General features: G+C 42.7%; 3 protein-coding genes across 3 annotated transcripts in view; 1 reads left to right on the top strand and 2 right to left on the bottom strand.

Annotated features, from left to right (window-relative positions):
* Positions 1-9,172, bottom strand: part of LOC139547865 (gap junction delta-2 protein) — a 46,043-nt gene extending 36,871 nt beyond the window's left edge. Inside the window, exon 1 of the mRNA XM_071357004.1 lies at positions 7,859-9,172. Within this exon, the coding sequence (XP_071213105.1) occupies positions 7,859-7,929 (71 nt within the window). The 5' untranslated portion in view covers positions 7,930-9,172. The remainder of the gene's footprint in view (positions 1-7,858) is intronic.
* A 3,248-nt stretch (positions 9,173-12,420) lies between these two features.
* On the bottom strand, positions 12,421-23,978 carry LOC139547861 (ribosome biogenesis protein NOP53-like). Its single transcript, XM_071357000.1, has 13 exons — positions 23,904-23,978; positions 22,654-22,954; positions 21,541-21,617; positions 21,348-21,444; positions 19,550-19,749; positions 19,402-19,457; positions 19,152-19,247; positions 17,024-17,125; positions 16,756-16,905; positions 16,479-16,654; positions 16,098-16,164; positions 13,891-13,967; positions 12,421-13,275 (listed from the first exon to the last, which is right to left on the bottom strand). Exons 2-13 carry the CDS (start codon positions 22,857-22,859, stop codon positions 13,215-13,217), a joined length of 1,365 nt encoding a protein of 454 aa, XP_071213101.1. The 5' UTR covers positions 22,860-22,954; positions 23,904-23,978; the 3' UTR covers positions 12,421-13,214.
* Positions 23,437-26,534, top strand: LOC139547862 (histone H3.3A). Its single transcript, XM_071357001.1, has 4 exons — positions 23,437-23,573; positions 24,617-24,760; positions 24,896-25,049; positions 25,575-26,534. The coding sequence occupies exons 2-4, from the start codon at positions 24,633-24,635 to the stop codon at positions 25,701-25,703; spliced, it is 411 nt and encodes a 136-aa protein (XP_071213102.1). The 5' UTR covers positions 23,437-23,573; positions 24,617-24,632; the 3' UTR covers positions 25,704-26,534.
* The last annotated feature ends 243 nt before the right edge of the window (positions 26,535-26,777 follow it).

Raw genomic sequence — 26,777 nt, 5'->3', positions numbered from 1 at the left:
TATGCTCTGGATCAACGTGTACGACAGCATATTCCAGTTCCCGCCAATATCCAGCAACTTTGCACGGCCATTGAAGAGGAGTGGGACAACATTCTACAGGCCCCAATTCTACAGGCCCCAATCAGCAAAGGAGATGTGTCGCGCTGCATGAGGCAAATGGTGGTCACACCAGATACTGACTGGTTTTCTGATCTATTCCCCTACCTTTTTTTTAAGGTATCTGTGACCAACAGATGCATACCTGTATTCCCAGTCATGTGAAATCCAGAGATTAGGGCTTAGTGAATTTATTTCCATTGACTGATTTCCTTATATGAACTGTAACTGAGTAAAACTTTTGAAATTGTTACATGTTGCGTTTATATTTTTGTTCAGTGTAGTTTTTGGTAAAAACATTTTTAAAGACTGTAAAATCACCAGGAATTCAGCAACAAACAAAAAAAGAATTTAGAAAGTCTGTTCTTAAGTATTCCCACAAATAAAAAAAGAGACATGTGATCGTGTCTCAATGTAATCAAGAGATATAATGATTGTTATTTTCAAATACAATCTCGTTTTGGGCTCAGGTGTTGTCAATTTAAAGTGGAAAATGTTTTATAATTATTTTCCAGCCCTACGACCATTCCCTCCGATCTAGTTGCCTACCCCTGATGTAAGGGGAAGAAGCGACTGTAAACACTTTAGGGGCCAATGTCTCTGAAATGAGGACGGTAATAAATAGACCTGTGGGGGACTCCGCAAGGTATGGGCCCTCTAATACCACCGCAGCGCATTCTCATCATGATCTGTTATTCACACACACACACACACACACAGCGATGTGCTCTCTCAGTGCTCTCCCCCCTAAGTGGCCATTACCTCACAGCTCCCTGACTCCAATACTCTCACCGGAGCTGAACACAGACCAGTGGAAGCCCTCACACTGATTCAACAAAATGATCAGTGCTTAAAAGGAGTCGGAGCTACATGGAGCCATGCTCCAGCAAAGAGAAAAGCATATTGTTATCCAAAATAACATGTTCATCTAATTCTAAACAATCACTTTATCCAACTCAAAAAAGTATGTTTATCCAACTCAAAAAAGTATGTTTATCCAACTCAAAAAAAGTATGTTTATCCAACTAAAAAAAGTATGTTTATCCAACTAAAAAAATTATGTTTATCCAACTCAAAAAATTATGTTTATCCAACTCAAATGACCGCACTGAGACATGTTTAGATGACCTGTACTTTAGTATAAGCTATGTGTTTGTGTGTTTATACACTGATTCATGTCTACTATACACTGTAGATGTACACTGCTCAAAAAAATAAAGGGAACACTTAAACAACACAATGTAACTCCAAGTCAATCACACTTCTATGAAATCAAACTGTCCACTTAGGAAGCAACACTGATTGACAATAAATTTCACATGCTGTTGTGCAAATGGAATAGACAAAAGGTGGAAATTATAGGCAATTAGCAAGACACCCCCAAAAAAGGAGTGATTCTGCAGGTGGTGACCACAGACAACTTCTCAGTTCCTATGCTTCCTGGCTGATGTTTTGGTCACTTTTGAATGCTGGCGGTGCTCTCACTCTAGTGGTAGCATGAGACGGAGTCTACAACCCACACAAGTGGCTCAGGTAGTGCAGTTTATCCAGGATGGCACATCAATGCGAGCTGTGGCAAAAAGGTTTGCTGTGTCTGTCAGCGTAGTGTCCAGAGCATGGAGGCGCTACCAGGAGACAGGCCAGTACATCAGGAGACGTGGAGGAGGCCGTAGGAGGGCAAGAACCCAGCAGCAGGACCGCTACCTCCGCCTTTGTGCAAGGAGGTGCACTGCCAGAGCCCTGCAAAATGACCTCCAGCAGGCCACAAATGTGCATGTGTCAGCATATGGTCTCACAAGGGGTCTGAGGATCTCATCTCGGTACCTAATGGCAGTCAGGCTACCTCTGGCGAGCACATGGAGGGCTGTGCGGCCCCACAAAGAAATGCCACCCCACACCATGACTGACCCACCGCCAAACCGGTCATGCTAGAGGATGTTGCAGGCAGCAGAACATTCTCCACGGCGTCTCCAGACTCTGTCACTTCTGTCACATGTGCTCATGTGCTCAGTGTGAACCTGCTTTCATCTGTGAAGAGCACAGGGCGCCAGTGGCGAATTTGCCAATCTTGGTGTTCTCTGGCAAATGCCAAACGTCCTGCACGGTGCTGGGCTGTAAGCACAACCCCCACCTGTGGACGTCGGGCCCTCATACCACCCTCATGGAGTCTGTTTCTGACCGTTTGAGCAGACACATGCACATTTGTGGCCTACTGGAGGTCATTTTGCAGGGCTCTGGCAGTGCACCTCCTTGCACAAAGGCGGAGGTAGCGGTCCTGCTGCTGGGTTCTTGCCCTCCTACGGCCTCCTCCACGTCTCCTGATGTACTGGCCTGTCTCCTGGTAGCGCCTCCATGCTCTGGACACTACGCTGACAGACACAGCAAACCTTTTTGCCACAGTTCGCATTGATGTGCCATCCTGGATGAACTGCACTACCTGAGCCACTTGTGTGGGTTGTAGACTCCGTCTCATGCTACCACTAGAGTGAGAGCACCGCCAGCATTCAAAAGTGACCAAAACATCAGCCAGGAAGCATAGGAACTGAGAAGTTGTCTGTGGTCACCACCTGCAGAATCACTCCTTTTTGGGGGTGTCTTGCTAATTGCCTATAATTTCCACCTTTTGTCTATTCCATTTGCACAACAGCATGTGAAATTTATTGTCAATCAGTGTTGCTTCCTAAGTGGACAGTTTGATTTCACAGAAGTGTGATTGACTTGGAGTTACATTGTGTTGTTTAAGTGTTCCCTTTATTTTTTTGAGCAGTGTATTTGTGCATGTTTGAAGCACAGGGGGTCTAGTCCTCTTCCCCTTCCTCATCGGTGACACAGATGCATATTGATTTCAGAGAGCCTGCTTAGAAACCATGCTGAGTGACAGTACAGGAAGAGAACATGGTGCACACACATAAAACACACACACACACACAGCCATGTGCACACTGACACAAACACACATCTAAAATAACACACAATACATTCATATACCAACAAAGACCCCCAATCCTTTGCTCACACACATATGCTGCCCTTCTAACCCAAAGCTGCCCACGCAGCAAAAGCACACAAACAGTGTGTACTGTATTATGCTATCTCTAATGCCCAATCACATTGCCCTGAGGCAAGGCACAGAGAATGCCATGCCATTGAGGCTAGCTCCTCTACCTATGGTAAGTATGGTAGACCCTGTTTCTGGAAGCCATAGTTTGGTCTGGTTGTTTCAGCGCTACTATGATTAATAAATAACTACAACAAATCCATCAGGTAAGAATGTCATACTGATTGGTGTCCAACCACATGGTTTCCACCAGGTTTAAACTGACTGGAGCATGGGTTCTCTCGCATGGGTTCCCTCGCATGGGTTCCCTCGCATGGGTTCCCTCACATGTTCCATTTCCTACTCCTCTATCCAAGTCTAACCCAACTCAAAATAATAAGTGAATCCAATTTGATCTAATAATAATTTGATCTAACTCAAAACAATATGTTTTACCAACTCCTACTCCCCTTGTCAGTTGCTGTCTACAATGTTTTCCACCAGCTGTGCATAGCGCTCCTCAGTCATGAAGCTGGGTTATGGCCAAGACATTATGATCTCTGCCTGTTTTGAGGATCTTCCTTCCAACAATGGGTATCAGTGTCGAGATTAGAGGTTGGTTCCAATAGAAACCCTGGTGTGTGGCCAGTGTTCAGTCATGCTCTCTCCCTCTCCAGCCTGCATATCAATGGAAGGAAGCCCCTATCTGATCTCAGCCAGGAATTGTATTTATAAGTGGACAACGTCTGATAAATCATATGCGCGCACACGCACACACACACGCACGCACGCACGCACACACACACACACACACACACACACACACACACACACACACACACACACACACACACACACACACACACACACACACACACACACACACACACACACACACACACACACACACACACACACACACACACACACACACACACACACTGTCTTGGGAAAGGAATGTGGCATCTCTTCTGCAAATGTACACAAGCACATCTGTGTGTGCTAATACTAATGCAATTAATGTGATTTGTGTTGAAAAGCAGCCAGTTTGTTTTCGTGTCGTCCCGAGGGAATGCACAGTGGCATCACCAGGGAGAATAAGGGAGCCATGATGCTTCCTTCCTTATTTCCTCACATCTTCAGACAGTGACCAATGAAGAGCCCCAAACCACAATAGAGGACCAATCAGAGACTTGTGCTCAGGGGGATTTCCAGTTTCCACAATGTTTCTAAACAGCGATGATGCCAAGGTCAGGTGTCATGTCATGGAGAGCCATCGCTCTCTACCGCGACTGAACAATAGTGAAGGCAATTGCCAGCTTACATGCCAGCCACTTACAGTACAATCTTAGAAAAAAGGGTTCCAAGGGGTTCTTAAGTTTTCCCTATAGGAGAACCCTTTCTAGTTTCAAGTAGAACTCTGTGGAAAGGGTTCTACATGGAACCCAAAAAGGTTCTACCTGGAACCAAAAGGGTATGACCTAGAATCAAAAAGGGTTCTTCAAAGGGTTCTCCTTTGGGGACAGGTGATGAACTCTTTTAGGTTCTAGATAGCAATTTTTTTCTAAGAGTGTAGCAATGGATGAAAAGTAAACATGACAAAATGAGTCGGCTACGGAACAGTACAGACAATTGCTTTAACTCTAACTCCAATAAGCCCTCTTGCTGAAGTTCCTATTACCATCTTACCCTTTAATACAATTGTCAGAGAGAGAGAGAGAGAGAGAGAGAGAGAGAGAGGACAGTCCTTACACTGGTTCTGTAACCATATAAATATAACTACTAGAAAAGACACTAGAATGGGGATATCAGAACAATTACTTGAAAAGGGGATTACCGTTCTAGTAATTGTATTTCTATGACTGTAACCGGCCTCTGCAGACTAAAGCGATGGCGCCTGCCTCTGTCTGTTAGAGTGTGAATAACACTCTGCTCTCACTCCTTCTAGCGTGGGTGACTAATTCAGATGATCAGTGTGGATCATGAATGAGTAGGGGAGGCGTGATCATTCATAGCACCACTACTGCTACCAGATACAGGCTGACTGGTCTGACTCCTAATGGAAGTACACATCTGGGGAAGCCAGGGGTCAGGCAGCCAGGGGTCAGGCACTACACATATTACACTCTAATTCTATAGTGCTAGTCCTGGAGGAACATTAATTTATACATAGCGATGGACACTGATTATGATAGTGTTATGTATGGGTTATGAATGTGTTATGAAGTCCTTATGTAGGTACCCTTCAAACAATGCGTCACCCTATAATGAATGTGCTGAATAGCTGATAATGTAATTTATACACTCAAAGTATCTTGTATGACAAATTATGGACCACCAGCTATAGGGCCCAGTACTGTATTATGAAGTAGCCTACAGTAGATATTAGATGTTGGTTTTAATCTCTCTCTCTCTCTCTCTCTGTCTCTCTCTCTCTGTCTCTCTCTCTCTCTGTCTCTCTCTGTCTCTCTCTCTCTCTCTCTGTCTCTCTCTCTCTCTCTCTCTCTCTCTCTCTCTCTCGCTCTCTCTCTGTCTGTCTCTCTCTCTCTCCCTGTCTCTCTCTCTCTCTCTGTCTCTCTCTCTCTCTCTCTCTCTGTCACTCTCTCTCTCTCTCTCTCTCTCTCTCTCTCTCTCTCTCTCTCTCTCTCTAGGTTTACAGTGGATTTGTCAAGACATGGTTTTCTGATGAGAATGACTGACACTTTTTTTTGTACCTCGCTGGGCGGCAGTTTCACTTTTAAGCCTCCACTGCATTAGGACAACCAATGACATAAGACCCTCACAATTCATTTGTGATATAATTCAGAACACATATGTAATATAATGATATAATAACTCCAAATCTAGATATGAATGAGATGTATCTTTACTCAGTAACAACATGTACATCCCATATGACACCCTATTCCCTTTATAGTATCCTACTCATGACCATGGTCCATAGGGCTCTGTTCAAAAGTAGTGCAATGAGGGTACAAAACATTAGGAATACCTGCTCTTTCCATGACATAGACTTGCCAGCTGAATCCAGGTGAAAGCTATGATCCCTTATTGATGTCCACTTCAATCAGTGTAGAGGAAGGGGAGGAGACAGGTTAAAGAAGGCTTTTTAAGCTTTGAGACAATTGAGACATGGATTGTGCATGTTTTCCATTCAGAGGGTGAATGGGGTAAGACAGAAGACGTTAGTGCCTTTGAATGAGGTATGGTAGGTTTGTGTCAAGAACTGCAACGCTACTGGGTTTTTCACGCTCAACATTTTTCCGTGTGTATCTAGAATGGTCCACCACCCGAAGGAAATCCAGCCAACTTGACACAACTGTGGGAAGCATTGGAGTCAACAATGGACCAGCATCCCTGTGGAACACTTTCGACACCTTGTCGAAAGTCGACACAGATTCCCTGCCCCGATGAATTGAGGCTGTTCTGAGGGCAAAAGGGGCAGGTGCAACTTAATATTAGGAAGGTGTGGATAGGCAAGCCAAATGAGAACACTTTCTACGGCAGTCTTGGAGTATTCATTTATCTTTATGCAGATGTCAGGGAGGACCAGTGACCACAATGCCCATAATGAGGACACAACCAACCCTACAGCCTTCTGTAGTGACTTCCCAGAGGACTAAACACCATAGCAAAGGAGACCACTTCCTGCTGCATGCAGCTCTGAGAAAACAAGCTCTGACGACTACCACACATAGAACATCACACTCTATCAAAGAGTAAGAGAGAAAGAGAAAGTGTAAGAGAGCAAGGAGCGAGAGAGAGAGAGAGAGTGTGTGTGTGTGTGTGTGTGTGTGTGTGTGTGTGTGTGTGTGTGTGTGTGTGTGTGTGTGTGTGTGTGTGTGTGTGTGTGTGTGTGTGTGTGTGTGTGTGTGTGAGAGAGAGAAAGAGTGAGAGAGAGAGAGAAAGAGTGTGAGAGTGAGAGAAAGAGAGAACGAGAGGAGAGAGAGAGAGGAGAAAGTGAGAGGAATGGACTGGATGAAAGTCAAACGAGGTCTCTGCATCCTTGTGCTGTTCTAAACTCTGATAGCTGAAGCCCCTCTGACCAATGGCATCTCTCATCCCCCTCGTTCTCCCCCCTCCATTCCCACCCTCCCATCATCATCCCATCACTTTGTCGACAGGATTTAAACAAAGCCTCTCAGCTTCTGATCAGCCACTTTGGACAGGAAGCCACAGAATCAATCAGACCATATTTGCAACACATAGAGATGACACGCAGAGGGGAAGCTCCATTGAGAGCCTCAAACTGACCATACAGAAGAGAATATCCTCGCAATAAGCCCCTTATCCAATACCTAGCATCATCCCCATCAAAACCAATAGCGGATAGTGCCCTTTGCAGCCAACACCAGAGACATTGACTATCAATCTGCCCATTTAAAATGGTAATGTAATGTTTTATTTTATTTTTGTTTTCTTTTAATGTTATAGCCATTGTGTTTTGCGATTGAGCCTTCGGAATGGAAACCAAAGACAAATTGAATGGGACAGTAAAGCTTTTGAATGTCATGTAATTTAACCTCTAGATCAGGCAAATTAAAATCTGGACTTTGAAGCCAGTTCCACACTGATTTTCATTCTTTCCCACTAACCAGGGACTGATAATGACCTGGGACACCAGGTGCGTGCAATTAATTATCAGGTAGAACACAACCGGCAGTACTCTGGACCTGTAGGCTCAGATTTGAATACCTCTGCTCTAGATATCAGTATGCTGCTTACCTTCCGATCATGGTGGAATGCTGCTGGACGGCAGCCTCCAGGAGGCGCTCCAGGATGGTCCACTCCCCCATGATGGCCGTGGTTACTCCTCTGGGTACAGGAACCGCGCTGTTGGCCCTCACTCTGGGCTTTGAGGTGCCCTAGTCCCACGTGTGTCTACCCACCGGAGGGGAAGAGAGAGCGCTGCTGCTGGGTGGGACTGGGGGCCGAGGGTGTCCTCTACTACAGCTCACTGGGTCCCCATAGCTGCCTGATGGATATCCCTGGACCCCCGCTGCGCTGACCTGAGATGACTGGACCCCCGCTGCGCTGACCTGAGATGACTGGACCGGTGCTTCTCTGTATGCCGCTGTGCAGACGCACACATACAAGCTCTGTATCCGGTGGCAGAGTTGGTATCCCTGTTTTCACTTGTTCTGTCCTCACGTGGGTTCTCTCTCTCTGTGAACCTGCCCTCTAGGTGTACCTGGCCTCTCTACCAATCTCTGTCTCCAGCTGCCCTGCTTCTTTCACACAAACACACATACAGCTGCCCCTGCTCGCTACCACAACACACATAGATGGGTCTCACACTCTCTCCCCAGCTGTCGTAATCCCTCAGCCACTGTGCTATGTCTGATAAAACACCACCCAACACAATGAAACCAAACTCACACACTCTAAATGCCCTGCCATGCACTGAGACTTACAGTGTTCAGGAACAGTGATCCATCGCACCCAGTCTCACAAGCACACTCCTTCACGCTCACACGGTCCTCAACAGTCAAAGATCAGCGTCTGTCTTCTCTCTCCACTCCTCCCTCATCCTCCTCTTCCCTCCCTCCACTCTGTCTCTCCTCCGTCCTGTCTCTCTCCTTCCCTATGGCTAGTCTTGTGCTTCTCTGCCTCTCTCTCCCTCTCTCCTCGTTGTGTTCACACCGTCAGCGGTGGAGTAGTGTCCCTCTCTCTCTCTCTCTCGTTTACTCTCTCGCTCTCCCCCTCTCACTCTGGCAGAGAGCAAGAGTGAATTTCTGCTTCGCTGGTGCTCATAAGGAAAGCTCCTCACTGGTTTCTCTCAGCGTGCTAGAGGAATGATAGCTCTTCTTCTTCTCCCTCCCTCTGCTGCTTCTCTGCCTTCATCTAGTTTCCCCTCACAGTTTGACACTCTCTGTCTCCACCTTCTCCACCTGCCCACTCCCCCTCTCTCACTCTCTCTCTCTTACTCTCTCTCACTCTCTCTCTTTCTCTCTCTCTCTCTCTTTCTCTTACTCTCTCGCTCTTTGCCTGCAGGCACTCGGCTCGTGCGTGTGTCCAGAAGATTAGAGAGAGGAATCATCGCTCTGCTCATCCCTCCATCCTTTGCTCTGTTTATCCCCTTCTCTCTCATCTCTCACTGTTCCACTCCAATTACAACACAACCGACACACAAACCATTTTCCTTTATCACTCTCATCCTGCCTTGCTTTTCCTCCATTCCTCCATTTTCCGCACCTACTGGCGTGACTGGTCTACCTCTTTTCCCCTTTTCTACCTCTCCTCACCTTTTGTGTGTACACAGAGCATTCACATTGACAACTGTGTTTATTGGCACTGGCATGGTGTTGGGGGATGTTGAAGACTGTTATGGTCACCCTCAAATGCACAAACACTTGCTAAGTCTCTGGTGGAAATGCAAACATACAGATGACCCCCCCTCTCTCTTTCTACCCACAGCCAAGGGAAGGAGAGAGCAGAGCAAGACTGAAGGTGTGTGTGTGAGCATGCGTGCGTGAGTGCGCGTGTGTGCATGTGTTGGAATTAAAGAGAGACAAGTTTTAACAAAGAGATTTGACTTTTGAAGCAGCTTGCAATTTCTATATTTGAAATTGGAGAAACGTGGAAAAAGTCTAATTCTGCAGTGACTTTGGACCTAGACCAGATGATGCTCTCTCTCTCTTCATGCAAAACCCTTTCTAAGCAGGAAATTACATCACACAGCCACGGCGTCAATGGGAGTGGAATGTGGAGGCCTTTACAAGGTGTATATACTAGTGTGTCTGTGTATCATCAGCTGGACACCAGCACAGACGCCAGACTGGGAGGACTCATGGAGAGCAGTCACAAGGATCCAGACCCTTATCCTCCCTGGTGAATACAGACGTGGGATCTGACTTGTAAGCTACTGTATGTACACAGTTCATATCACTATGCTACCCATCGTCTCACATTCAAGGAAGCATCCACTGTGAGGTTCAGGTGAAGATTAGAAATACCTCCCAAGAGAGGGGTCTTTGACATAGTCATGTCAAGTGAGTTATAGTAGTACATAGTCATGAGCAAGTGAGTTATGGTCAGTATCAGTGCAGTCGGTAGGGGAGGGGCTGAGGTATTCACCACTCACCTTGACTATTCATGTGTCTTTGAGATAGGAGAAAGGACAGCTTAAAGACCGGTATATAGGACTATAGGTGAGGAGACTGATGGTTGCTGGCTCAGCACACCGATGTGCTCGGGGAGCCGTGAGACACACTATAATGAAGTGATGCAGGTGAACAGTGAGAGCGTTCATAATGTGTACCGCACGACTCCACTCACGACGCACCATAGTCATCTACCTCATGCTAAGGCAATCTGGCTCCATCAACGGCTCGCACGTGAGGTGAGGGAGAATAGGAGAAAAACATGAAAACCATCGCTCTCAAACATACCTAAATCTGAACACTCAAAATGACTGACGGTCATGGTGAACCAAATTGAACACCAAGATGGCTGGTAGCATTGCCAGAATAGATTAAACGAGAACATTATTGTCCATTGCATTGTGAAATAGAAATGTGCCTTTTTAGTGCCATTGCTGTCGACGGCTATACCATAGGTAAGGTTTACTGTGGGCACAGTCTCAGAGCCATCCGTGTGTTGAGGGTAACTACACCGTGGGTAGGGGCAGGGTAATGTGGGCACTAGATGGTGCCTGGCTGGCAGGCCCGAGGATTTGCGGTGCGGGATCAGAGGCAGGCGGTGGGCCACTCTTTAGGTAAAAGATTACATTTGCACCCCGATTAAGGGATAAGCAGCTTTGTCCACGCTCCAGACACCCACAGGGCAGCGGGATAGATGTCCATACCGCCCGGCCAGGGGTAATTAAGGGTTACCCCCACACCGTGTCCCCCTCAGCTCCCCAACCCCATATTAATGCCCATGATTTTAGAATGAGATGTTGTGTAAGTTAAATGGACTCGCTGTTTGAAATAATAAGGGTTCACATGATTTTTGAATGACTAACACTTTCCTCTGTTCCCCATACTTACATATGTAAGGTCCCTCAGTCAAGCATTACATTTCAAGCACAGATTCAAGTACAGACCAGGGCGCTTTTTGGCAGCCTCATAAAGACTGATTGGTAGACGGGTAACAATAACAAATAAGACATTGAATATCTCTTTAAGCATGGTCAAGTTAATAATTATGCTGTGGAGGATGGATTAAACCACCCAGACACATCAAAGATGCAGTCGTCCTTCTGAACTGAGCTTCAAGACAGGAAGGAAACTGCTTAAGGATGTCACCATGAGGCCATTGGTGATATTAAAAGAGCTACCAGAGTTCAATGGCTGTGATGGGAGAAAACTGAGGATGGATCAACATTGTAGTGACTCCACAATAATGACCTACATGACAGAGTGAAAAGAACACAAATATACCAAATATGCATATGTAGGCAACAAGGCACTAAAGTAATACTGCAACAAAAACTGAGCAAAGGAATACACTTTTTGGCCTAAATGCAAAGCCTCATGTTTGGGGCAAATCCACACAGAGTAACTGCCTCATTTTCAAACATGGTGGTGGCTGCATCATGGTATGGGTGTACATGACATTGCCAAAGACTGGGGAGTTTTTCAGGATGAAAAGAAACAGGATGTGGAGCTAAGCACAGGCAAAATCATAGAGGAAACTCTGCTTCACACGAGACACTGGGAGATGAATTCACCTTTCAGTACGTCAACCACCTACAACACAAATCTACACCTTAGTTGCTTACCAAGACTTGAACATTTGGATCTAGAATTTTGAAAATAGTGGTCAAATATTGCACAATACAGGTGTGGAAAGCTCTTAAGAGACTCACCCAAAAAGACTCTTTGCTGTAATCGCTGCCAAAGGTGTTTCCAACATGTATTGCCTGAAGGGGGCAAATACTTATCTAATCAAGGTAGTTTTATTTCATTCTTTTTTTTGTGTGCATTTCATCCACTTTGACAGAATTATGTGTTGACAAAAGTACAATAAAAACAATTAATCCCACTACGAAACACAATAAAATTTGGAAAAATATCCAAGGGCACTGTATAAATTTGAGCCACTATATTCCAGAGGTCAAAACTGACTAAGATTTTTTCCATATATCACGAGCATCATGGATACAATGTATGGAAAATTAAGACATGTAAACTAGACCCTTAAAAAAAAAAAAAACACAATTTAAATGTATTGGTATTTTAAGTAGTGTAATACAGACTGGTGACAAATTCATCTGTAAAAGGAAACCTTGGAGATTTATGCTTGTGGTTTAGACCATTGAGAAATCATACTAGACACCTTAATAATGCATTACTTATTTATTGATTAATACAGCTAATGTCTCCAGAGCCTGTAAAGTACACATCCCTCTCCACACTATTGTGACCAATGGGATTAAATAGGCTTTCTTTTATTGTTACTACAAATGCAATGAGGCATTTAAATAAAAGTCAGTAAAAACAATGTCAATAATTAACTTGCTTTACTGAAATCAAGTCAGATTATGGCAAAAACAGGGATTTTGTACACAATAACAGATGTAAGTGACAGAACGCACACAAGTCCAACTCTTGACACGCGGTTTTAAACGTTAGTCTGTCATTAATTGCTTTGCGTATTCACTCAGGCATCCACCCCTTCTAACGAGGGCATTAATCTTGGTTTGACAAGAGCAAAAGAAAAGATTACCAACTGGGAGGGAGACGGGAGAGCACCCTTCTGAAGCCTTTAACGTTCCCAACTGATGTTGACAGACACAGAGGATTTAAATATCCTGCCAATGAACCCATTCGACCTCAAAATGCATTAGAACTGACTGAATCTGTATAGCACTACCTGGGTTGGGCTGGTTCGTGTTGTATATAGATGTGTGAAAATATCAAGGCACGGCAAATGTAACAAGATGTGGGGACTTCAATATTTTCCAACAGATTTAAAAAGGTGGCAAATCCATCAATGACAAAAAATGGGCTGAGTTGATTGATGACAATTGATGGGGCAAACAGTAGCTCTCTGGCTGGCTGTCACTCAATGGTGGGTGCCGCTGTGTTGTTAGTGACGTCACAGTCGTGAACAGTTCCATAGGTTGGCTTGGTCTCTAGGTGATCTCCTTGAAGGCCCTCTTCTCAACATACTTCACCTTGTGTCTCCTCTTGAACCTGTGGGAGGCGGAGCGCACATTCAAACACTGTCCATTCTAAAGCACGTCAACGGCTTCACATCAAAGACTATTCTCATGTACAAGAAAAACAAAAAGGTGATGTGGAGGGGAAGCAGCATGTTGCCCTCAGTTCCCAGGAGGCTGTTTACACAACAGCTCCCTGAGTTCCATGATTGTCTTCACATTTCCGAGGAAATACTGTGAGCGCAAGGATGGGATCATCACTGGACACAGTCATGCTCAAGCTGACTGAACCAACGGGGGGGAGCACTAGTTACCCAGCTAACTTTGATAAACAAGCAAAAATAACTATTGAGTTTCTGGTTCATTAAGAAAGTCAAAGATGGGTTTGAGTCAGACCATTCCCATTTCAAGCTCAGCTTTCTAAAAAAGGTAATTCACAATATTTAGGCAAGTTCACTGGCTAACGCATTGATCCTGCTTTGTAGTATAACTCCCTGGAAATAAACAATAAACACAAATCTAGAAAGTTCTACTATGAAAGTTAGACATACAGACCACTATGTATATGACATCACTGTTCAATATCCATTATAGGCAAATACATTTCTGACATGAGATGCTGTTTGTTTTTAAAGGGAGAATAACTTACTTGGCTCGTTCTCTGGGCTCAATCATGTTCCTCTTCTGCATACTCTTGAAGCGGTCCTTGAGGACACTGCCCTCTGGCTGCAGGACACATAATTACATGTGAAGGGAAACATGTTAGTACATGTCAGTAAACCCAAATAAATAATGAGTGCTCTGATGAAGGACCGTGCGCCAAAACAGGGGTCAACGTGAGACATTATTGAAGGGAATTACATTGCTATCCTGAAACTTTTCAGCATTTCAGTTCCACATACGCTATCGTTCAAAAGTTTGGGGTCACTTAGAAATGTCCTTGTTTTGGAAAAAAGCACATTTTTGTCCATTAAAATAACATCAAATTGATCAGAAATACAGTGTAGACATTGTTAATGTTGTAAATGACTATTGTAGCTGGAAATGGCTGATTTTTTATGGAATATCTATATAGGCCCATTATCAACAACCACCACTCCTTTGTTCCAATGGCACGTTGTGTTAGCCTTTTAAAATGAGAAACTTGGATTAGCTAATTGTTTAGAAAACCCTTTTGCAATGACGTTAGCACAGCTGAAAACTGTTGAATACTTTCTTCGGAAACTCGTCAGTTTATTCTTGTTCTGAGAAATGAAGGCTATTCCATGCGAGAAATTGCCAAGAAGCGGAAGATCTCGTACACAAGAATAGACTGACGAGTTTCAAAAGGTCTTTGTTTCTGGCCATTTTGAGCCTGTAATCGAACCCACAAATGCTGATGCTCCAGATACTCAACTAGTCTAAAGGCCGGTTTTATTGCTTCTTTAAATCAGGTCAAGCGATTTCAGCTGTGTTAACTTTTTAGGGATAGGGGGCAGCATTTTCACTTTGGATGAATAGCGGGCCCAGAGTGAACTGCCTCCTACTCTGTCCCAGATGCTAATATATGCATATTATTAATACTATTGGATAGAAAACACACTGAAGTGTCTAAAACTGTTTGAATGATATCTGTGAGTATAACAGAACTCATATGGCAGGCAAAAACCAGAAAAAATCCAAACAGGAAGTGGGAATTCTGAGGCTGGTCGATTTTCAAGATAAGATATGCATATTATTAGTACATATGGATAGAACGTTTAGAACTCTCTCTGTGATAGAACCTTTGCAACGTTTACAGGTAACCTTGGAGATATTTTGCCGTCACGTTTGAGCAAGTTGGAACCGTTGTTTTTCTGGATCAAACGCGCCAAATAAATTGACATTTTGGATATATATATATCGACAGAATTAAATCGAACAAAAGGATCATGTGTGACGTTTACGGGACATATTGGAGTGCCAACAACAGAAGCTCGTCAAAGGTAAGGCATGAATTATATTTTTTATTTGTGCGTTTTGTGTCGTGCCTGCAGGGTTTAAATGTTTTCTCTCTTTTGTTTCAGATAATAGCATTGTATGCTTTCGCTGAAAAGCCTATTTGAATTCTGACATGTTGGCTGGATTCACAACCAGTGTAGCTTTAATTTGGTATATTTCATGTGTGATTTAATGAAAGTTTGATTTTATAGTAATTAATTTTAATTTGTCGCTCTGCATTTTCTCAGGCTTTTTGCCAAGTGATACAGTAGTGTCTTGCCTAAACTCAGATTTTTTAGATATAAATATGAACTTTACCGCGGGAAAAAAATACATGTATTGTGTAACATGAAGTCCTATGAGTGTCATCTGATGAAGATTATCAAAGGTTAGCGATTAATTTTATCTCTATTTCTGCTTTTTGTTACTGCTCTCTTTAGCTGGAAAAATGGCTGTCTTTTTCTGTGACTTGGCTCATACCTAACATAATCGTTTGGTGTGCTTTCGCCGTAAAACCTTTTTGAAATCGAACTGTTTGGCTGGATTTACAACAGGTGTAGCTTTAAAATGGTGTAAAATACTTATATGTTTGAGGAATTTAAAATTATGGGATTTCTGTTGTTTTGAATTTGGCGCCCTGCAGTTTCACTGGCTGTTGACGAGGTGGGACGCTACCGTCCCACATACCCTAGAGAGGTTAACAATGTCTACACTGTATTTCTGATCAATTTGATGTTATTTTAATGGACAAAAAAAAGAAAAGGGCTTTTGTTTCAAAAACAAGGACATTTCTAAGTGACTCCAAACTTTTGAACTGTAGTGTATATGTACATGGGTTCAAAGGTCAGCCGAGTATGATTGTATTGTAGAATGTGATAGGGATACAGTCTGTCAAACCTTGAGTGTCCGCAGGGATCCAGGAATCTCATCACTTAGCTGGACCTCTAGATCCTGAGCCTGGAACCTGGGGAGATATGTGGGGGACAAGTTCAGACAGAGTATGGAGACCATAGACAAAACAGCACAGACGCAACTCACACTTAGGGGAAAGCAGCACTATAGAAATAAGGCTAAATTATTTGGTTTGGAATGGGGTATAGGCTCTTCTGGAGCCCATTATTACAGAAATGTCTAGGGCTACTTACAGTTCATTCTATGATGCATTTTACTTGATCTGCTTTGCAAAATGGGGGAACTGTTGCATCTCGCTCTAGGTATAAAATTGTAATAAATAACCAAGATAGCAGATAACAGTGGCAGCCCTGTGGAGGTACTGACTTGAGTCTGCCGAGACGTCGAGGCATGGACTTCTCTGCCTCTTGGTTGGCCTTGCGCTGGGCCACCCTCTCTCTAGTCTGCTGCTCCCGCCTCTTCAGGGTCGCCTGGATGGAGCGCAGCTGGAAGAGCTGCTGCTTCTTGTCAGTGAACGCCCTTGCTGCCTGCTTCTGTTGCGACTGCACAGCGAGAGAGACACTGTTGGTCAGATGCTAAGCTAGCACATGGAGGGGAAAGACTAGTGCACATTAGGGGAAAAAGGCTTTGTAGTCTCGCGTACCTTTATCTTGTTGGCTCTCTCTCGCCTCCTTTCTTTCTCTGTCTTTTTCTCCTGCTGCAAGCCGCCACGAATAGAAACATCCTCTTCCTCCTCATCTTCATCTTCCTCCTCTTCCACTAGCCCTTCCACTTGTTCCTGGAAGACTGTCTCCTGCAGAGAAACAGCGAGGAAGGTCAGGCAAAATTGAGCTGGACAGACCACATACAGGTCTGAATTGTGAAACGATGAACAGTTGAGAGGCGGGGGGATGGGTGTACTGTTGTTGTACCTCAGTGGCGGTATCCTCTTGGTTGACAGCCAGCTGTCTCTCTATTCTCAGCTCCGCTTTCTCCCTCTTCACCTCCACCTCATGGGCCTCTAGTAACAAGGCCTGGGAGAAAGGTCAGCACTTCAATACATCAACCACAGCATTACTCAACATGAAGACAGAACACCACACACACACACCAAGGGAGCAGAAACATTGATGAACGAACTAGAGGTCGACCAATTAATCGGAATGGCCGATTAATTAGGGCCGACTTCAAGGTTTCATAACAATCAGTAATCGGTATTTTTGGACGCCGATTGTGGCCGTTTTTTTACACCTTTATTTAACTAGGCAAGTCAGATAAGAACACATTCTTATTTTCAATGACGGCCTAGGAACGGTGGGTTAACGGACTTGTTCAGGGGCATAACGACAGATTTTTACCTTGTCAGCTCGGGGATTCGTTTCTGCCTTACATTGCACTCCATGAGGAGCCTGCGTGGCAGGCTGACTACCTGTTACGCGAGGGCAGCAAGAAGCCAAGGTAAGTTGCTAGCTAGCATTAAACTTAACTTATAAAAAATAAGCAATCTTAACAATCACTAGTTAACTACACATGGTTGATGATATTACTAGTTTATCTAGCGTGTCCTGCATTGCATATAATCGATGCGGTGCCTGTTAATTTCTCATCGAATCACAGCCTACTTCGCCAAACGGGTGATGATTTAACAAGCGCATTCGCGAAACAAGCGCATTCGCGAAAAAAGCACTGTCGTTGCACCAATGTGTACCGAACCATAAACAAGAAATGCCTTTCTTTAAAATCAATACACAAGTATATATTTTTAAACCTGCATATTTAGTTAATATTGCCTGCTAACATGAATTTCTTATAACTAGGGAAATTGTGTCACTTCTCTTGTTTTCCGTGCAAGCAGTCTGGGTATAAGCAGCAGTTTGGGCCGCCAGGCTCGTTGCGAACTGTGTGAAGTCCATTTATTCCTAACAAAGACCGTAAATAATTTGCCAGATTTGTACATAATTATGACACATTTTTTGGGTTGTACAATGTAACAGCAATATTTAGACTTAGGGATGCCATCCGTTAGATAAAATATGGAACGGTTCTGTATTTCACTGAAAGAATAAACGTTTTGTTTTCAAAAATGATAGTTTCCGGATTCTACCATATTAATGACCAAAGGCTCATATTTCTGTGTGTTATTATGTTATAATTAAGTCTATGATTTGATAGAGCAGTCTGACTGAGCGATGGTAGGCAGCAGCAGGCTCGTAAGCATTCATTCAAACAGCACTTTTGTGCATTTGCCAGCAGCTCTTCGCTGTGCTTCAAGCATTGAGCTGTTTATGACTTCAAGCCTATCAACTCCCGAGATTAGGCTGGTGTAACTGATGTGAAATGGCTAGCTAGTTAGCGGGGTGCGCACTAATAGCGTTTCAAACGTCACTCGCTCTGAGACTTGGAGTAGTTGTTCCCCTTGCTCTGCAAGGGCCGCGCCTTTTGTGGAGCGATGGGTAACGATGCTTCGAGGGTGGCTGTTATCGATGTGTTCCTGGTTCGAGCCCAGGTAGGGGCGAGGAGAGGGACGGAAGCTATACTGTTACACTGGCAATACTAAAGTGCCTATAAGAACAGCCAATAGTCAAAGGTATATGAAATACAAGTGGTAGAGAGAGAAATAGTTCTATAATTACTACAACCTAAAACGTCTTACCTGGGAATATTGAAGACTCATGTTAAAAGGAACCACCAGTTTTCATATGTTCTCATGTTCTGAGCAAGGAACTTAAATGTTAGCTTTTTTACATGGCACATATTGCACTTTTTTCTCCAACACTTTGTTTTTGCATTATTTAAACCAAATTGAACATGTTTCATTATTTATTTGAGGCTAAATTGATTTTATTGATGTATTAATATTAAGTTAAAATAAGTGTTCATTCAGTATTGTTGTAATTGTCATTATTACGAATAAATAAAAATCGTCTGATTAATCGGTATCGGCTTTTTTTGGTCCTCCAATAATCGGTATCGGTATTGAAAAATAATATTCGGTCGAACTCTAGAAAGAAACAGGATGGAAGGTTTGGGTTTTAATCACTGTTAAGTGTAGTAAGTTACCTGATGGGAGAAGAAGTCTGGATTGTAGGAGCCTCCGGGGGCTATGACCTCCACTGCCGGGAGAACAGAGGGCTTCGAGTTGAGCTTCTCTGGTCGCTAAGAGTGAACAAAACAGTGTTAAACACCTCATGGTCAGACACTAAATATACAAACGCTCCCATTTGCCTAAGTATCCCTCTTCACTATACAGCACATACAATACTGAGAAACTATAAACTTTCAGGCAGTGACAATGCAGTATTCTTCTCACCTTCACACGCTTCTTCCCTGTTTGCTCAAGGTAGTAAGGATCAGCTGTCTCTTTGGCTGCAATATGTAGAAAAGATGGTCACAAACACTGACAAAAGCACTCCAGGATTTATTTGAAATAATTTAGCATTTTGAATAGTCAAACTTACCATCACCTCCCCACAGATCATAATAGGGTCTGTCTGGGAAGTTGTTGGCCGCCGTTTTTGATTTTGACGTTGTAATTGCCGGTCTGCGGTTCAAGAGCCGTTTCTGTCTCCGTGGTAACACACCCATGGCCGCCAATTTCTCTGCATTCTCTGCAATGCGGCGGAGTTTCTTTGCATTCGGTTGCTGGTGGGCCAGAACACTGGGGGAGAGGGGGAACTGAATTTTAAGTAGTGTCCTCAAGAAAAGGAAGACTTCAGTGCACAATCACAGTTTATTACGAGGATGAGGAATAAGCTAACCTAAGTACACTTGTGTACTTTTCAAAATATAGCCTTGCTGCATGGCTTCAGTTTACAAAGTGGAGGCAAATCTGGGTTGTATTAGTTAGTGCAAACAGTAGGAACACCTTTCGCAACAGAGAACAAAAGTAAGTTCAGGTAGTCCCTCCGTGAGTTTCTGTTTCATTTCTAGTACATACGACCCCGGAGAGGGTAAGCAGCACAGCATGTTGCCCTCAGTTGCCAGAAGACTGTTCACACAACAGCTCCCTAAGTTCCATGATTGTCTTCACATTCCAGAGGAAATACTGTGAGCACAAGGATGGGTTCACCGAGGGACATTGTGCCTTGCACAACTTGACTAGCCCATCTCCGGAGATGATTGTGGACTTCAGGAAACAGCAGAGGGAGCACCCCCCTATCCACATCGACGGGTCAGTAGTGGAGAAGGTGGAAAGTTTTAAGTTCCTCGGTGTACACATCACGGACAAACTGAATTGGTCCACCCACACAGACAGCGTTGTGAAGAAGGCGCAGCAGCGCCTCTTCAACCTCAGGAGGCTGAAGAAATTCGGCTTGTCACCAAAAGCACTCACAAACTTCTACAGATGCACAATCGAGAGCATCCTGTCGGGCTGTATCACCGCCTGGTACGGCAACTGCTCCGCCCACAACCGTAAGGCTCTCCAGAGGGTAGTGAGGTCTGCAGAACGCATCACCAGGGGCAAACTACCTGCCCTCCAGGACACCTACACCACCCGATGTCACAGGAAGGCCATAAAGATCATCAAGGACAACAACCACCCAAGCCACTGCCTGTTCACCCCGCTATCATCCAGAAGGCGAGGTCAGTACAGGTGCATCAAAGCAGGGACCGAGAGACTGAAAAACAGCTTCTATCTCAAGGCCATCAGACTGTTAAACAGCCACCACTAACATTTAGCGGCCGCTGCCAACATACTGACTCAACTCCAGCCACTTTAAAAATGGGAATTGATGGAAATTATGTAAAAATGTACCACTAGCCACTTTAAACAATGCCACTTAATATAATGTTTACATACCCTACATTACCCATCTCATATGTATATACTGTACTCTATATCATCTACTGCATCTTGCCATCTTTATGTAATACATGTACCACTAGCCACTTTAAACTATGCCACTTTATGTTTACATACCCTACAGTACTCATCTCATATGTATATACCGTACTCTATACCATCTACTGCATCTGCCATGCCGTTCTGTACCACCACTCATTCATATATCTTTATGTACATATTCTTTATCCCTTTACACTTGTGTGTGTGTGTAAGGTAGTAGTTGTGGAATTGTTAGGTTAGATTACTTGTTGGTTATTACTGCATTGTCGGAACTAGAAGCACAAGCATTTCGCTACACTCGCATTAACATCTGCTAACCATGTGTATGTGACTAATAAAATTTGATTTGATTTGATCTCCGGGTAAGGGGGAGGATAACGGGGGTGAGCGGGCCATGGTCAGAAACTCACTCTTTAGGTGGATGGACGAGAGAGTCATGCTGCAGGATTAGGTCTATCCTCAAGGGCCGCAACTTTGACTTCTTCCCCTTCTTTCCCTCTTGGACTTCTGGCATCAGACACAGAAAACATCAGTGATTTGACACTAAACATTTACAAAACTGAAGCAGAAAATGTATTTATTGTAAACAGTGGTATTACTTACCTGGCTGGACATATTTTCTCTGCTCTCCGATGTCCACAAAGAAGAGACTAGCATCTGGCTTCTCAGATATCAGTCCTCTGTTAAAAAAAAGAAAGAAGGTTTAGACAAGTAAATTAATAACTTCATATTTTGAAACAAATACAATTTGGGTATACAGCATGTGTTAAACTGTAAATATGAGCATTAATGTTAGCTAGCTAAGTACATAAAAGCAGCCTAATCATAAATGAGTAAACCGGTCAAGAAACAATTCAGTTTAGGTGTATTGCTCAAGTCTGGGTGATTATAGCCCGTGGTGTACACTACTTAAGTAAAAATATTTTAAAGTACTTAAGTAGTTTTTCAGGGTATCTGTACTTTACTATTTATATATTTATGCCAACTTTTACTTTACTACATTCCTTAAGAAAATAATGTACTTTTTAGTCCATACATTTTTCCCTGAAACCCAAAAGTACTCGTTACATTTTGACAGGAAACTTGTCCAATTCACACACTTACCAAGAGAACATCCCTGGTCATCTCTACTGCATCTGATCTGGCAGACTCACTAAACAGAGAACATCCCTGGTCATCCCTACTGCATCTGATCTGGCAGACTCACTAAACACAAATGCTTCGTTTGTAAATTGTGTCAATTTTTTTATGCCGTCTGGTTTGCTTAATCTAAGGAATTTGAAATGATTTATACTTCTACTTTTGATACTTAAGTACATTATAACAATTTAATTTACTTTTGATACTTAACGTTAAGTATATTTAAAACCAAATTCTTTTGGACTTTTACCCAAGTGGTATTTTACTGGGTGACTTTTTCCACCACTGATTATAGATAGGAATGTAGGAAGGAAATGGTAAAAAAATAAAATAAAGCATAACTAGCTAGAATAAACAACCCAACGTGTATATTAGCATTGCTAGTGGTGTTTCCATTTTTTCCAAGTGGACTTGGATTGATATGCAAAACTAGTTAGCGTAATCACACAGTGGTTTGATAATGTCGCAATACCTACTAAATAATCGCTTATTGGTACAGCAAGTAATACACCTAGCTAGATAGCCACTGTAGTTAGCTATAATGCAAGCAGGTATTGGCTAACACATGCTGCTCACCCTGTAGCTCTTTCCTGAAGTCTCACGTCATCCAAAAACTCTTCAACATCTTGAATATCACTGTGTTTGTTCCAATTCTTTTTCTTATTCTTATTCACACGCTTTCTCTGGCCACTGCCCAAGTCATCTGAACTGGCCGACGATTTAAAGGACATGAATCCTGGCTGCGCCGCTGCCACGCGTTTCAGTCTCTTGACCGCCGCCATGCTGGATCATCTGAAGACGATGCTGATGACGTATGTTCTTCCTCTGTTGAGGTTCAGCACGAGCTGATGGACCCCTATGGCCACCTTGAGGAGGACTTGCGTAAGAAAAAAATGAACACCCCTGGAAATAAGATATTTGTAGGCCCAAATGTATACAAATGTATACATTGATAATATTTTTTTTTATTGATAGGTCATTTAATACTTTTGTGATTTAAAACGTGTATATAATACAATTTTTACTAAAGCATTGTTTGTCACAATACACAAACCTTCCAAGAAGTGTAATCTAAATTGTTTGAATTCTTACATGAAGAACTACAGGTAACAGAAATCCTGTAATTGCTAATTTTGCAGTTATAGCCATTTTGTCTCGCGCACTCACGTGGAATCATCTGAGTCCCATAAAACACTTTCAATAATTGTCATCAATTTGTAAATTTGTCAAATGACCAATATCTGCCAATGCAGTAAACAGACGTTTCACTAACATATCTCATTATGGAGTATATCACGCTTTTAAGATGATTGATAATTGATTGAATTGGTCAATTCATAATCGTGTAAAAAAGTTGGTCTCTTGTCACAGCAGATGCATTGTGGGTAACCTGCCATTTTAACCCAATATAGGACTCCATTCTGTTGTGTGAACAACGCAATAAATAAGGACACGAGACGAGTTTCATATTTTTAACATTGTCTGTTGTATCAAAGGTAAGTGTCGCGTTTGAAATATTTTTTTACAAATATTGTGTATTTGTAAATTTTAACTTTTTTGTTATTTAGACTATCTTTTTGCAAGTAAATCCGCAGTCATAGGGAAAACACAACCCAGACAACCGAAAAAGCAAGCTATTATCCGCTTGTAGGAACTACAGACCAAAGCACTCCTTTCGAATTTGACACGGTTATGCACGGGTTCTGAGTAATTTTCTGAGTACAGAAGTTTTTCAATAGATTCCTAAGGATGTCTAGAACAATCCTTCAATGTGTTTTAGTTTAAAGCGACAATGTCCTCGTTTTAAATGTCGTTTTAATTGTCACCTTCTTGTTAAACACATTCGAATTTTCCTTCACGTTAATACGTTCCTGTTACAGCAGCCATAGTCTTCAATGCGTAAGAGGCGGGGACCTACTTGGTGAAAGACGTTGCTCATTGGCGGAAAAGGAAGAAAATCCCACCCCTTATATCACTAAACAAATCCCTATTGGTAGTTGTATGAAACCTTTTACGCTGTAATTTGCTGAAGTTAATGTACATCTTTGCGGACTTGTGCCACAGACTTGGATACAATCACAGAGGGTTATATACAAATAACGATTTAAAAAAAAAGGATGTCATAGGTTACTTTCTAAATGTAATCCGTTAGTTTCTATTTACTTGTCTGACAACTTTCAGTTGTATTTTAATTAATTTGCCCTTAAGAGCCATTACAATACAACATGTCCATCAATGCATTTGGTGTGTAATTCTAGGGTTCTGACTTGCTTAGATGGAACAAACTTAATCATTGAATAAAAGCAAGTTTAATTGAATGTCATTGACAACAAAGGTGTCTTAATGTATTTTTTGCAAACATTTTTTCTAAATTTAAAACAAGTAATGGTTTAGTTTTCCAAAGTATAATCTTATTACACTATTTTTGCTGGTAGTGTAATTGGTGGTGTTTAGTAGACTAACATGGGTTTTTCGCTGGATTTGATAGCTATTTTGTTACTTCCATTAACGTTCCTGTCTCAATTTCCCCTTTATTCAGGTGATTTGTAGGAGCCATGGCCCGTACCAAGCAGACAGCCCGTAAATCTACTGGAGGCAAAGCCCCACGTAAGCAGCTGGCCACCAAAGCTGCCCGCAAGAGCGCCCCTTCTACTGGTGGGGTCAAGAAGCCCCATCGCTACAGGTGACGGCGGGACAAAATGCAGTGCCTGAACATGCAGGCTTCGACCCACCTGGTGTCGTGCTCTCTCCTTTAATAATTTGATGCAAATAAAGTAAAGGACCACAGTGGTGTTACTTAATTACTGTTTCCCTCCAGGCCTGGTACGGTGGCCCTGCGTGAGATCCGTCGGTACCAGAAGTCCACTGAGCTGCTGATCCGCAAGCTGCCCTTCCAGCGCTTGGTAAGAGAAATCGCTCAGGACTTCAAGACTGACCTGCGTTTCCAGAGTGCAGCCATTGGAGCCCTGCAGGTCAGTGTGTTTATGATTTTTGTTCACCCATCAAATGACACTAAAGCCAGACCTATCAGATTTTGTACACTTTTTGGGATACTAAGGAATTTTGGCCATGAAGACCTTTCTACTTTCGCTGAGTCTAAAATGGATGCATGTTTATGTCTGTCCAGTATGAAGAAAGTTAGTTTGCATTGGCTCACCAACCTAACTAGCGAGCCCAATGACTCCAAGTCTATGGGTATCTTCTAGCATGCTCGAAGATGACATAGAATTTGTCATTGTGCTAATGCTAGTTAGCATTGGCATGCAAAACTACCTCTAACATCCTTCATACTGGAGACAGACAAAAAATATATCCACAAGTTCATCTGACTCTGGGGAAGTGGACAAAGGGCCTCATTACCAAAATATTGAAGTATCCCTTTAATGGTGGCCTACTGGCAGTACTCTCTCCAAATGTTTGAAGAAGGCATTGTCCCATACCAAGTTAACGCTTATGCATATCAACTGAATTGAACTTGTATTTTTTTTTGTCTGCAGGAGGCCAGCGAGGCTTACCTGGTTGGTCTGTTTGAGGACACCAACTTGTGTGCTATCCATGCCAAGCGTGTCACCATCATGCCCAAAGACATCCAACTGGCCCGTCGTATCCGTGGGGAGCGCGCTTAGATGCCTCCCTAATTTACGTGTCCTCAGGCTGTCTTTCCCTCCCTTCCCACTTTTCTTTTTAAGTAGCTTGGTTTGAGTAATGATGTGATAAAAGTAGTGTGCAGTCTTGTCCCCCTTAGTTCTCTTAGCAGAATACTTTTAGGGTACTTTGTGTATCATGTATCTGTTTTGAAGCTGATCGGAGTCACACCTTTAATGTGTGTGCAAATCGGCACGGCAAAGGGTGCATGCATGAAGCATCTTGGGCAAGCATTTTCTCCTATTGACGATGCTATTACATTGTTATAACAGGCTTTTCTAATTGATAGACATGCATTGTTTTTTTACATGTACCCTTTCATTTGTTTTTTTACAACTAGTGTTTCTACTGTTTACAGGATGCATTTACAAATAGTTAATTCTGTTCTGAAATTGATAAGTGACATTGATTCAAAACATTGCGAAGGCCTATATGTAGCGTAATGTTTATGTATTTCTCCCATGTTTTATCCAGGTAATATTTTAGTTCCTTTCTCAGGTTGTGATACCCTTTTCTTACTGGTTTTGATTTTAATTTTCTGTTCATTTTTTTTTAAGCAGACATTTGTAATATCCAGAATTCTCACAAAGGTGAAACTGATGTTCCACAACTGGTTGAGTAAAGTGATTGACCTACACAAAGTACTGAGTTGCATGCTGATGGAAATGATATTTTACTCAATTTGTATTTTAGATGGTGAGTTTTTCATATTTGGTCATTTGAAGAACTGTCATATTCATTGGAAAAAGTACCCAGTTTTACTTGTAACGATGCATTTTAATAAAAAAATGACAGGTGAGTCACCAGTAAAATACTAGAGTAAAAGTATTTAGTTTTAAATATACATAAGTAGCAAGTGTACATCATTTTATATTCCTTAAGCAAACAGCACCCTTGTGTTAATTTTTATTTATGGGTAGCAATGGGCACACTTAAAACTCAGACATACTTTACAAACACAGCAGTGGTGTAAAAATACTTTAAAGCAGTTGGGGGGGGGGTTATCTGTACTTTACGATGTTTGACTACATTCCTAAATTTACTTTATAATCACT

The sequence above is a fragment of the Salvelinus alpinus genome, chromosome 21, assembly GCF_045679555.1.
Source record: "Salvelinus alpinus chromosome 21, SLU_Salpinus.1, whole genome shotgun sequence".
In the NCBI taxonomy this organism is placed as follows: Eukaryota; Metazoa; Chordata; class Actinopteri; order Salmoniformes; family Salmonidae; genus Salvelinus; species Salvelinus alpinus.
Note: the sequence above shows the minus strand (reverse complement) of the source record. Positions and strands in the feature narration are given on the sequence as shown.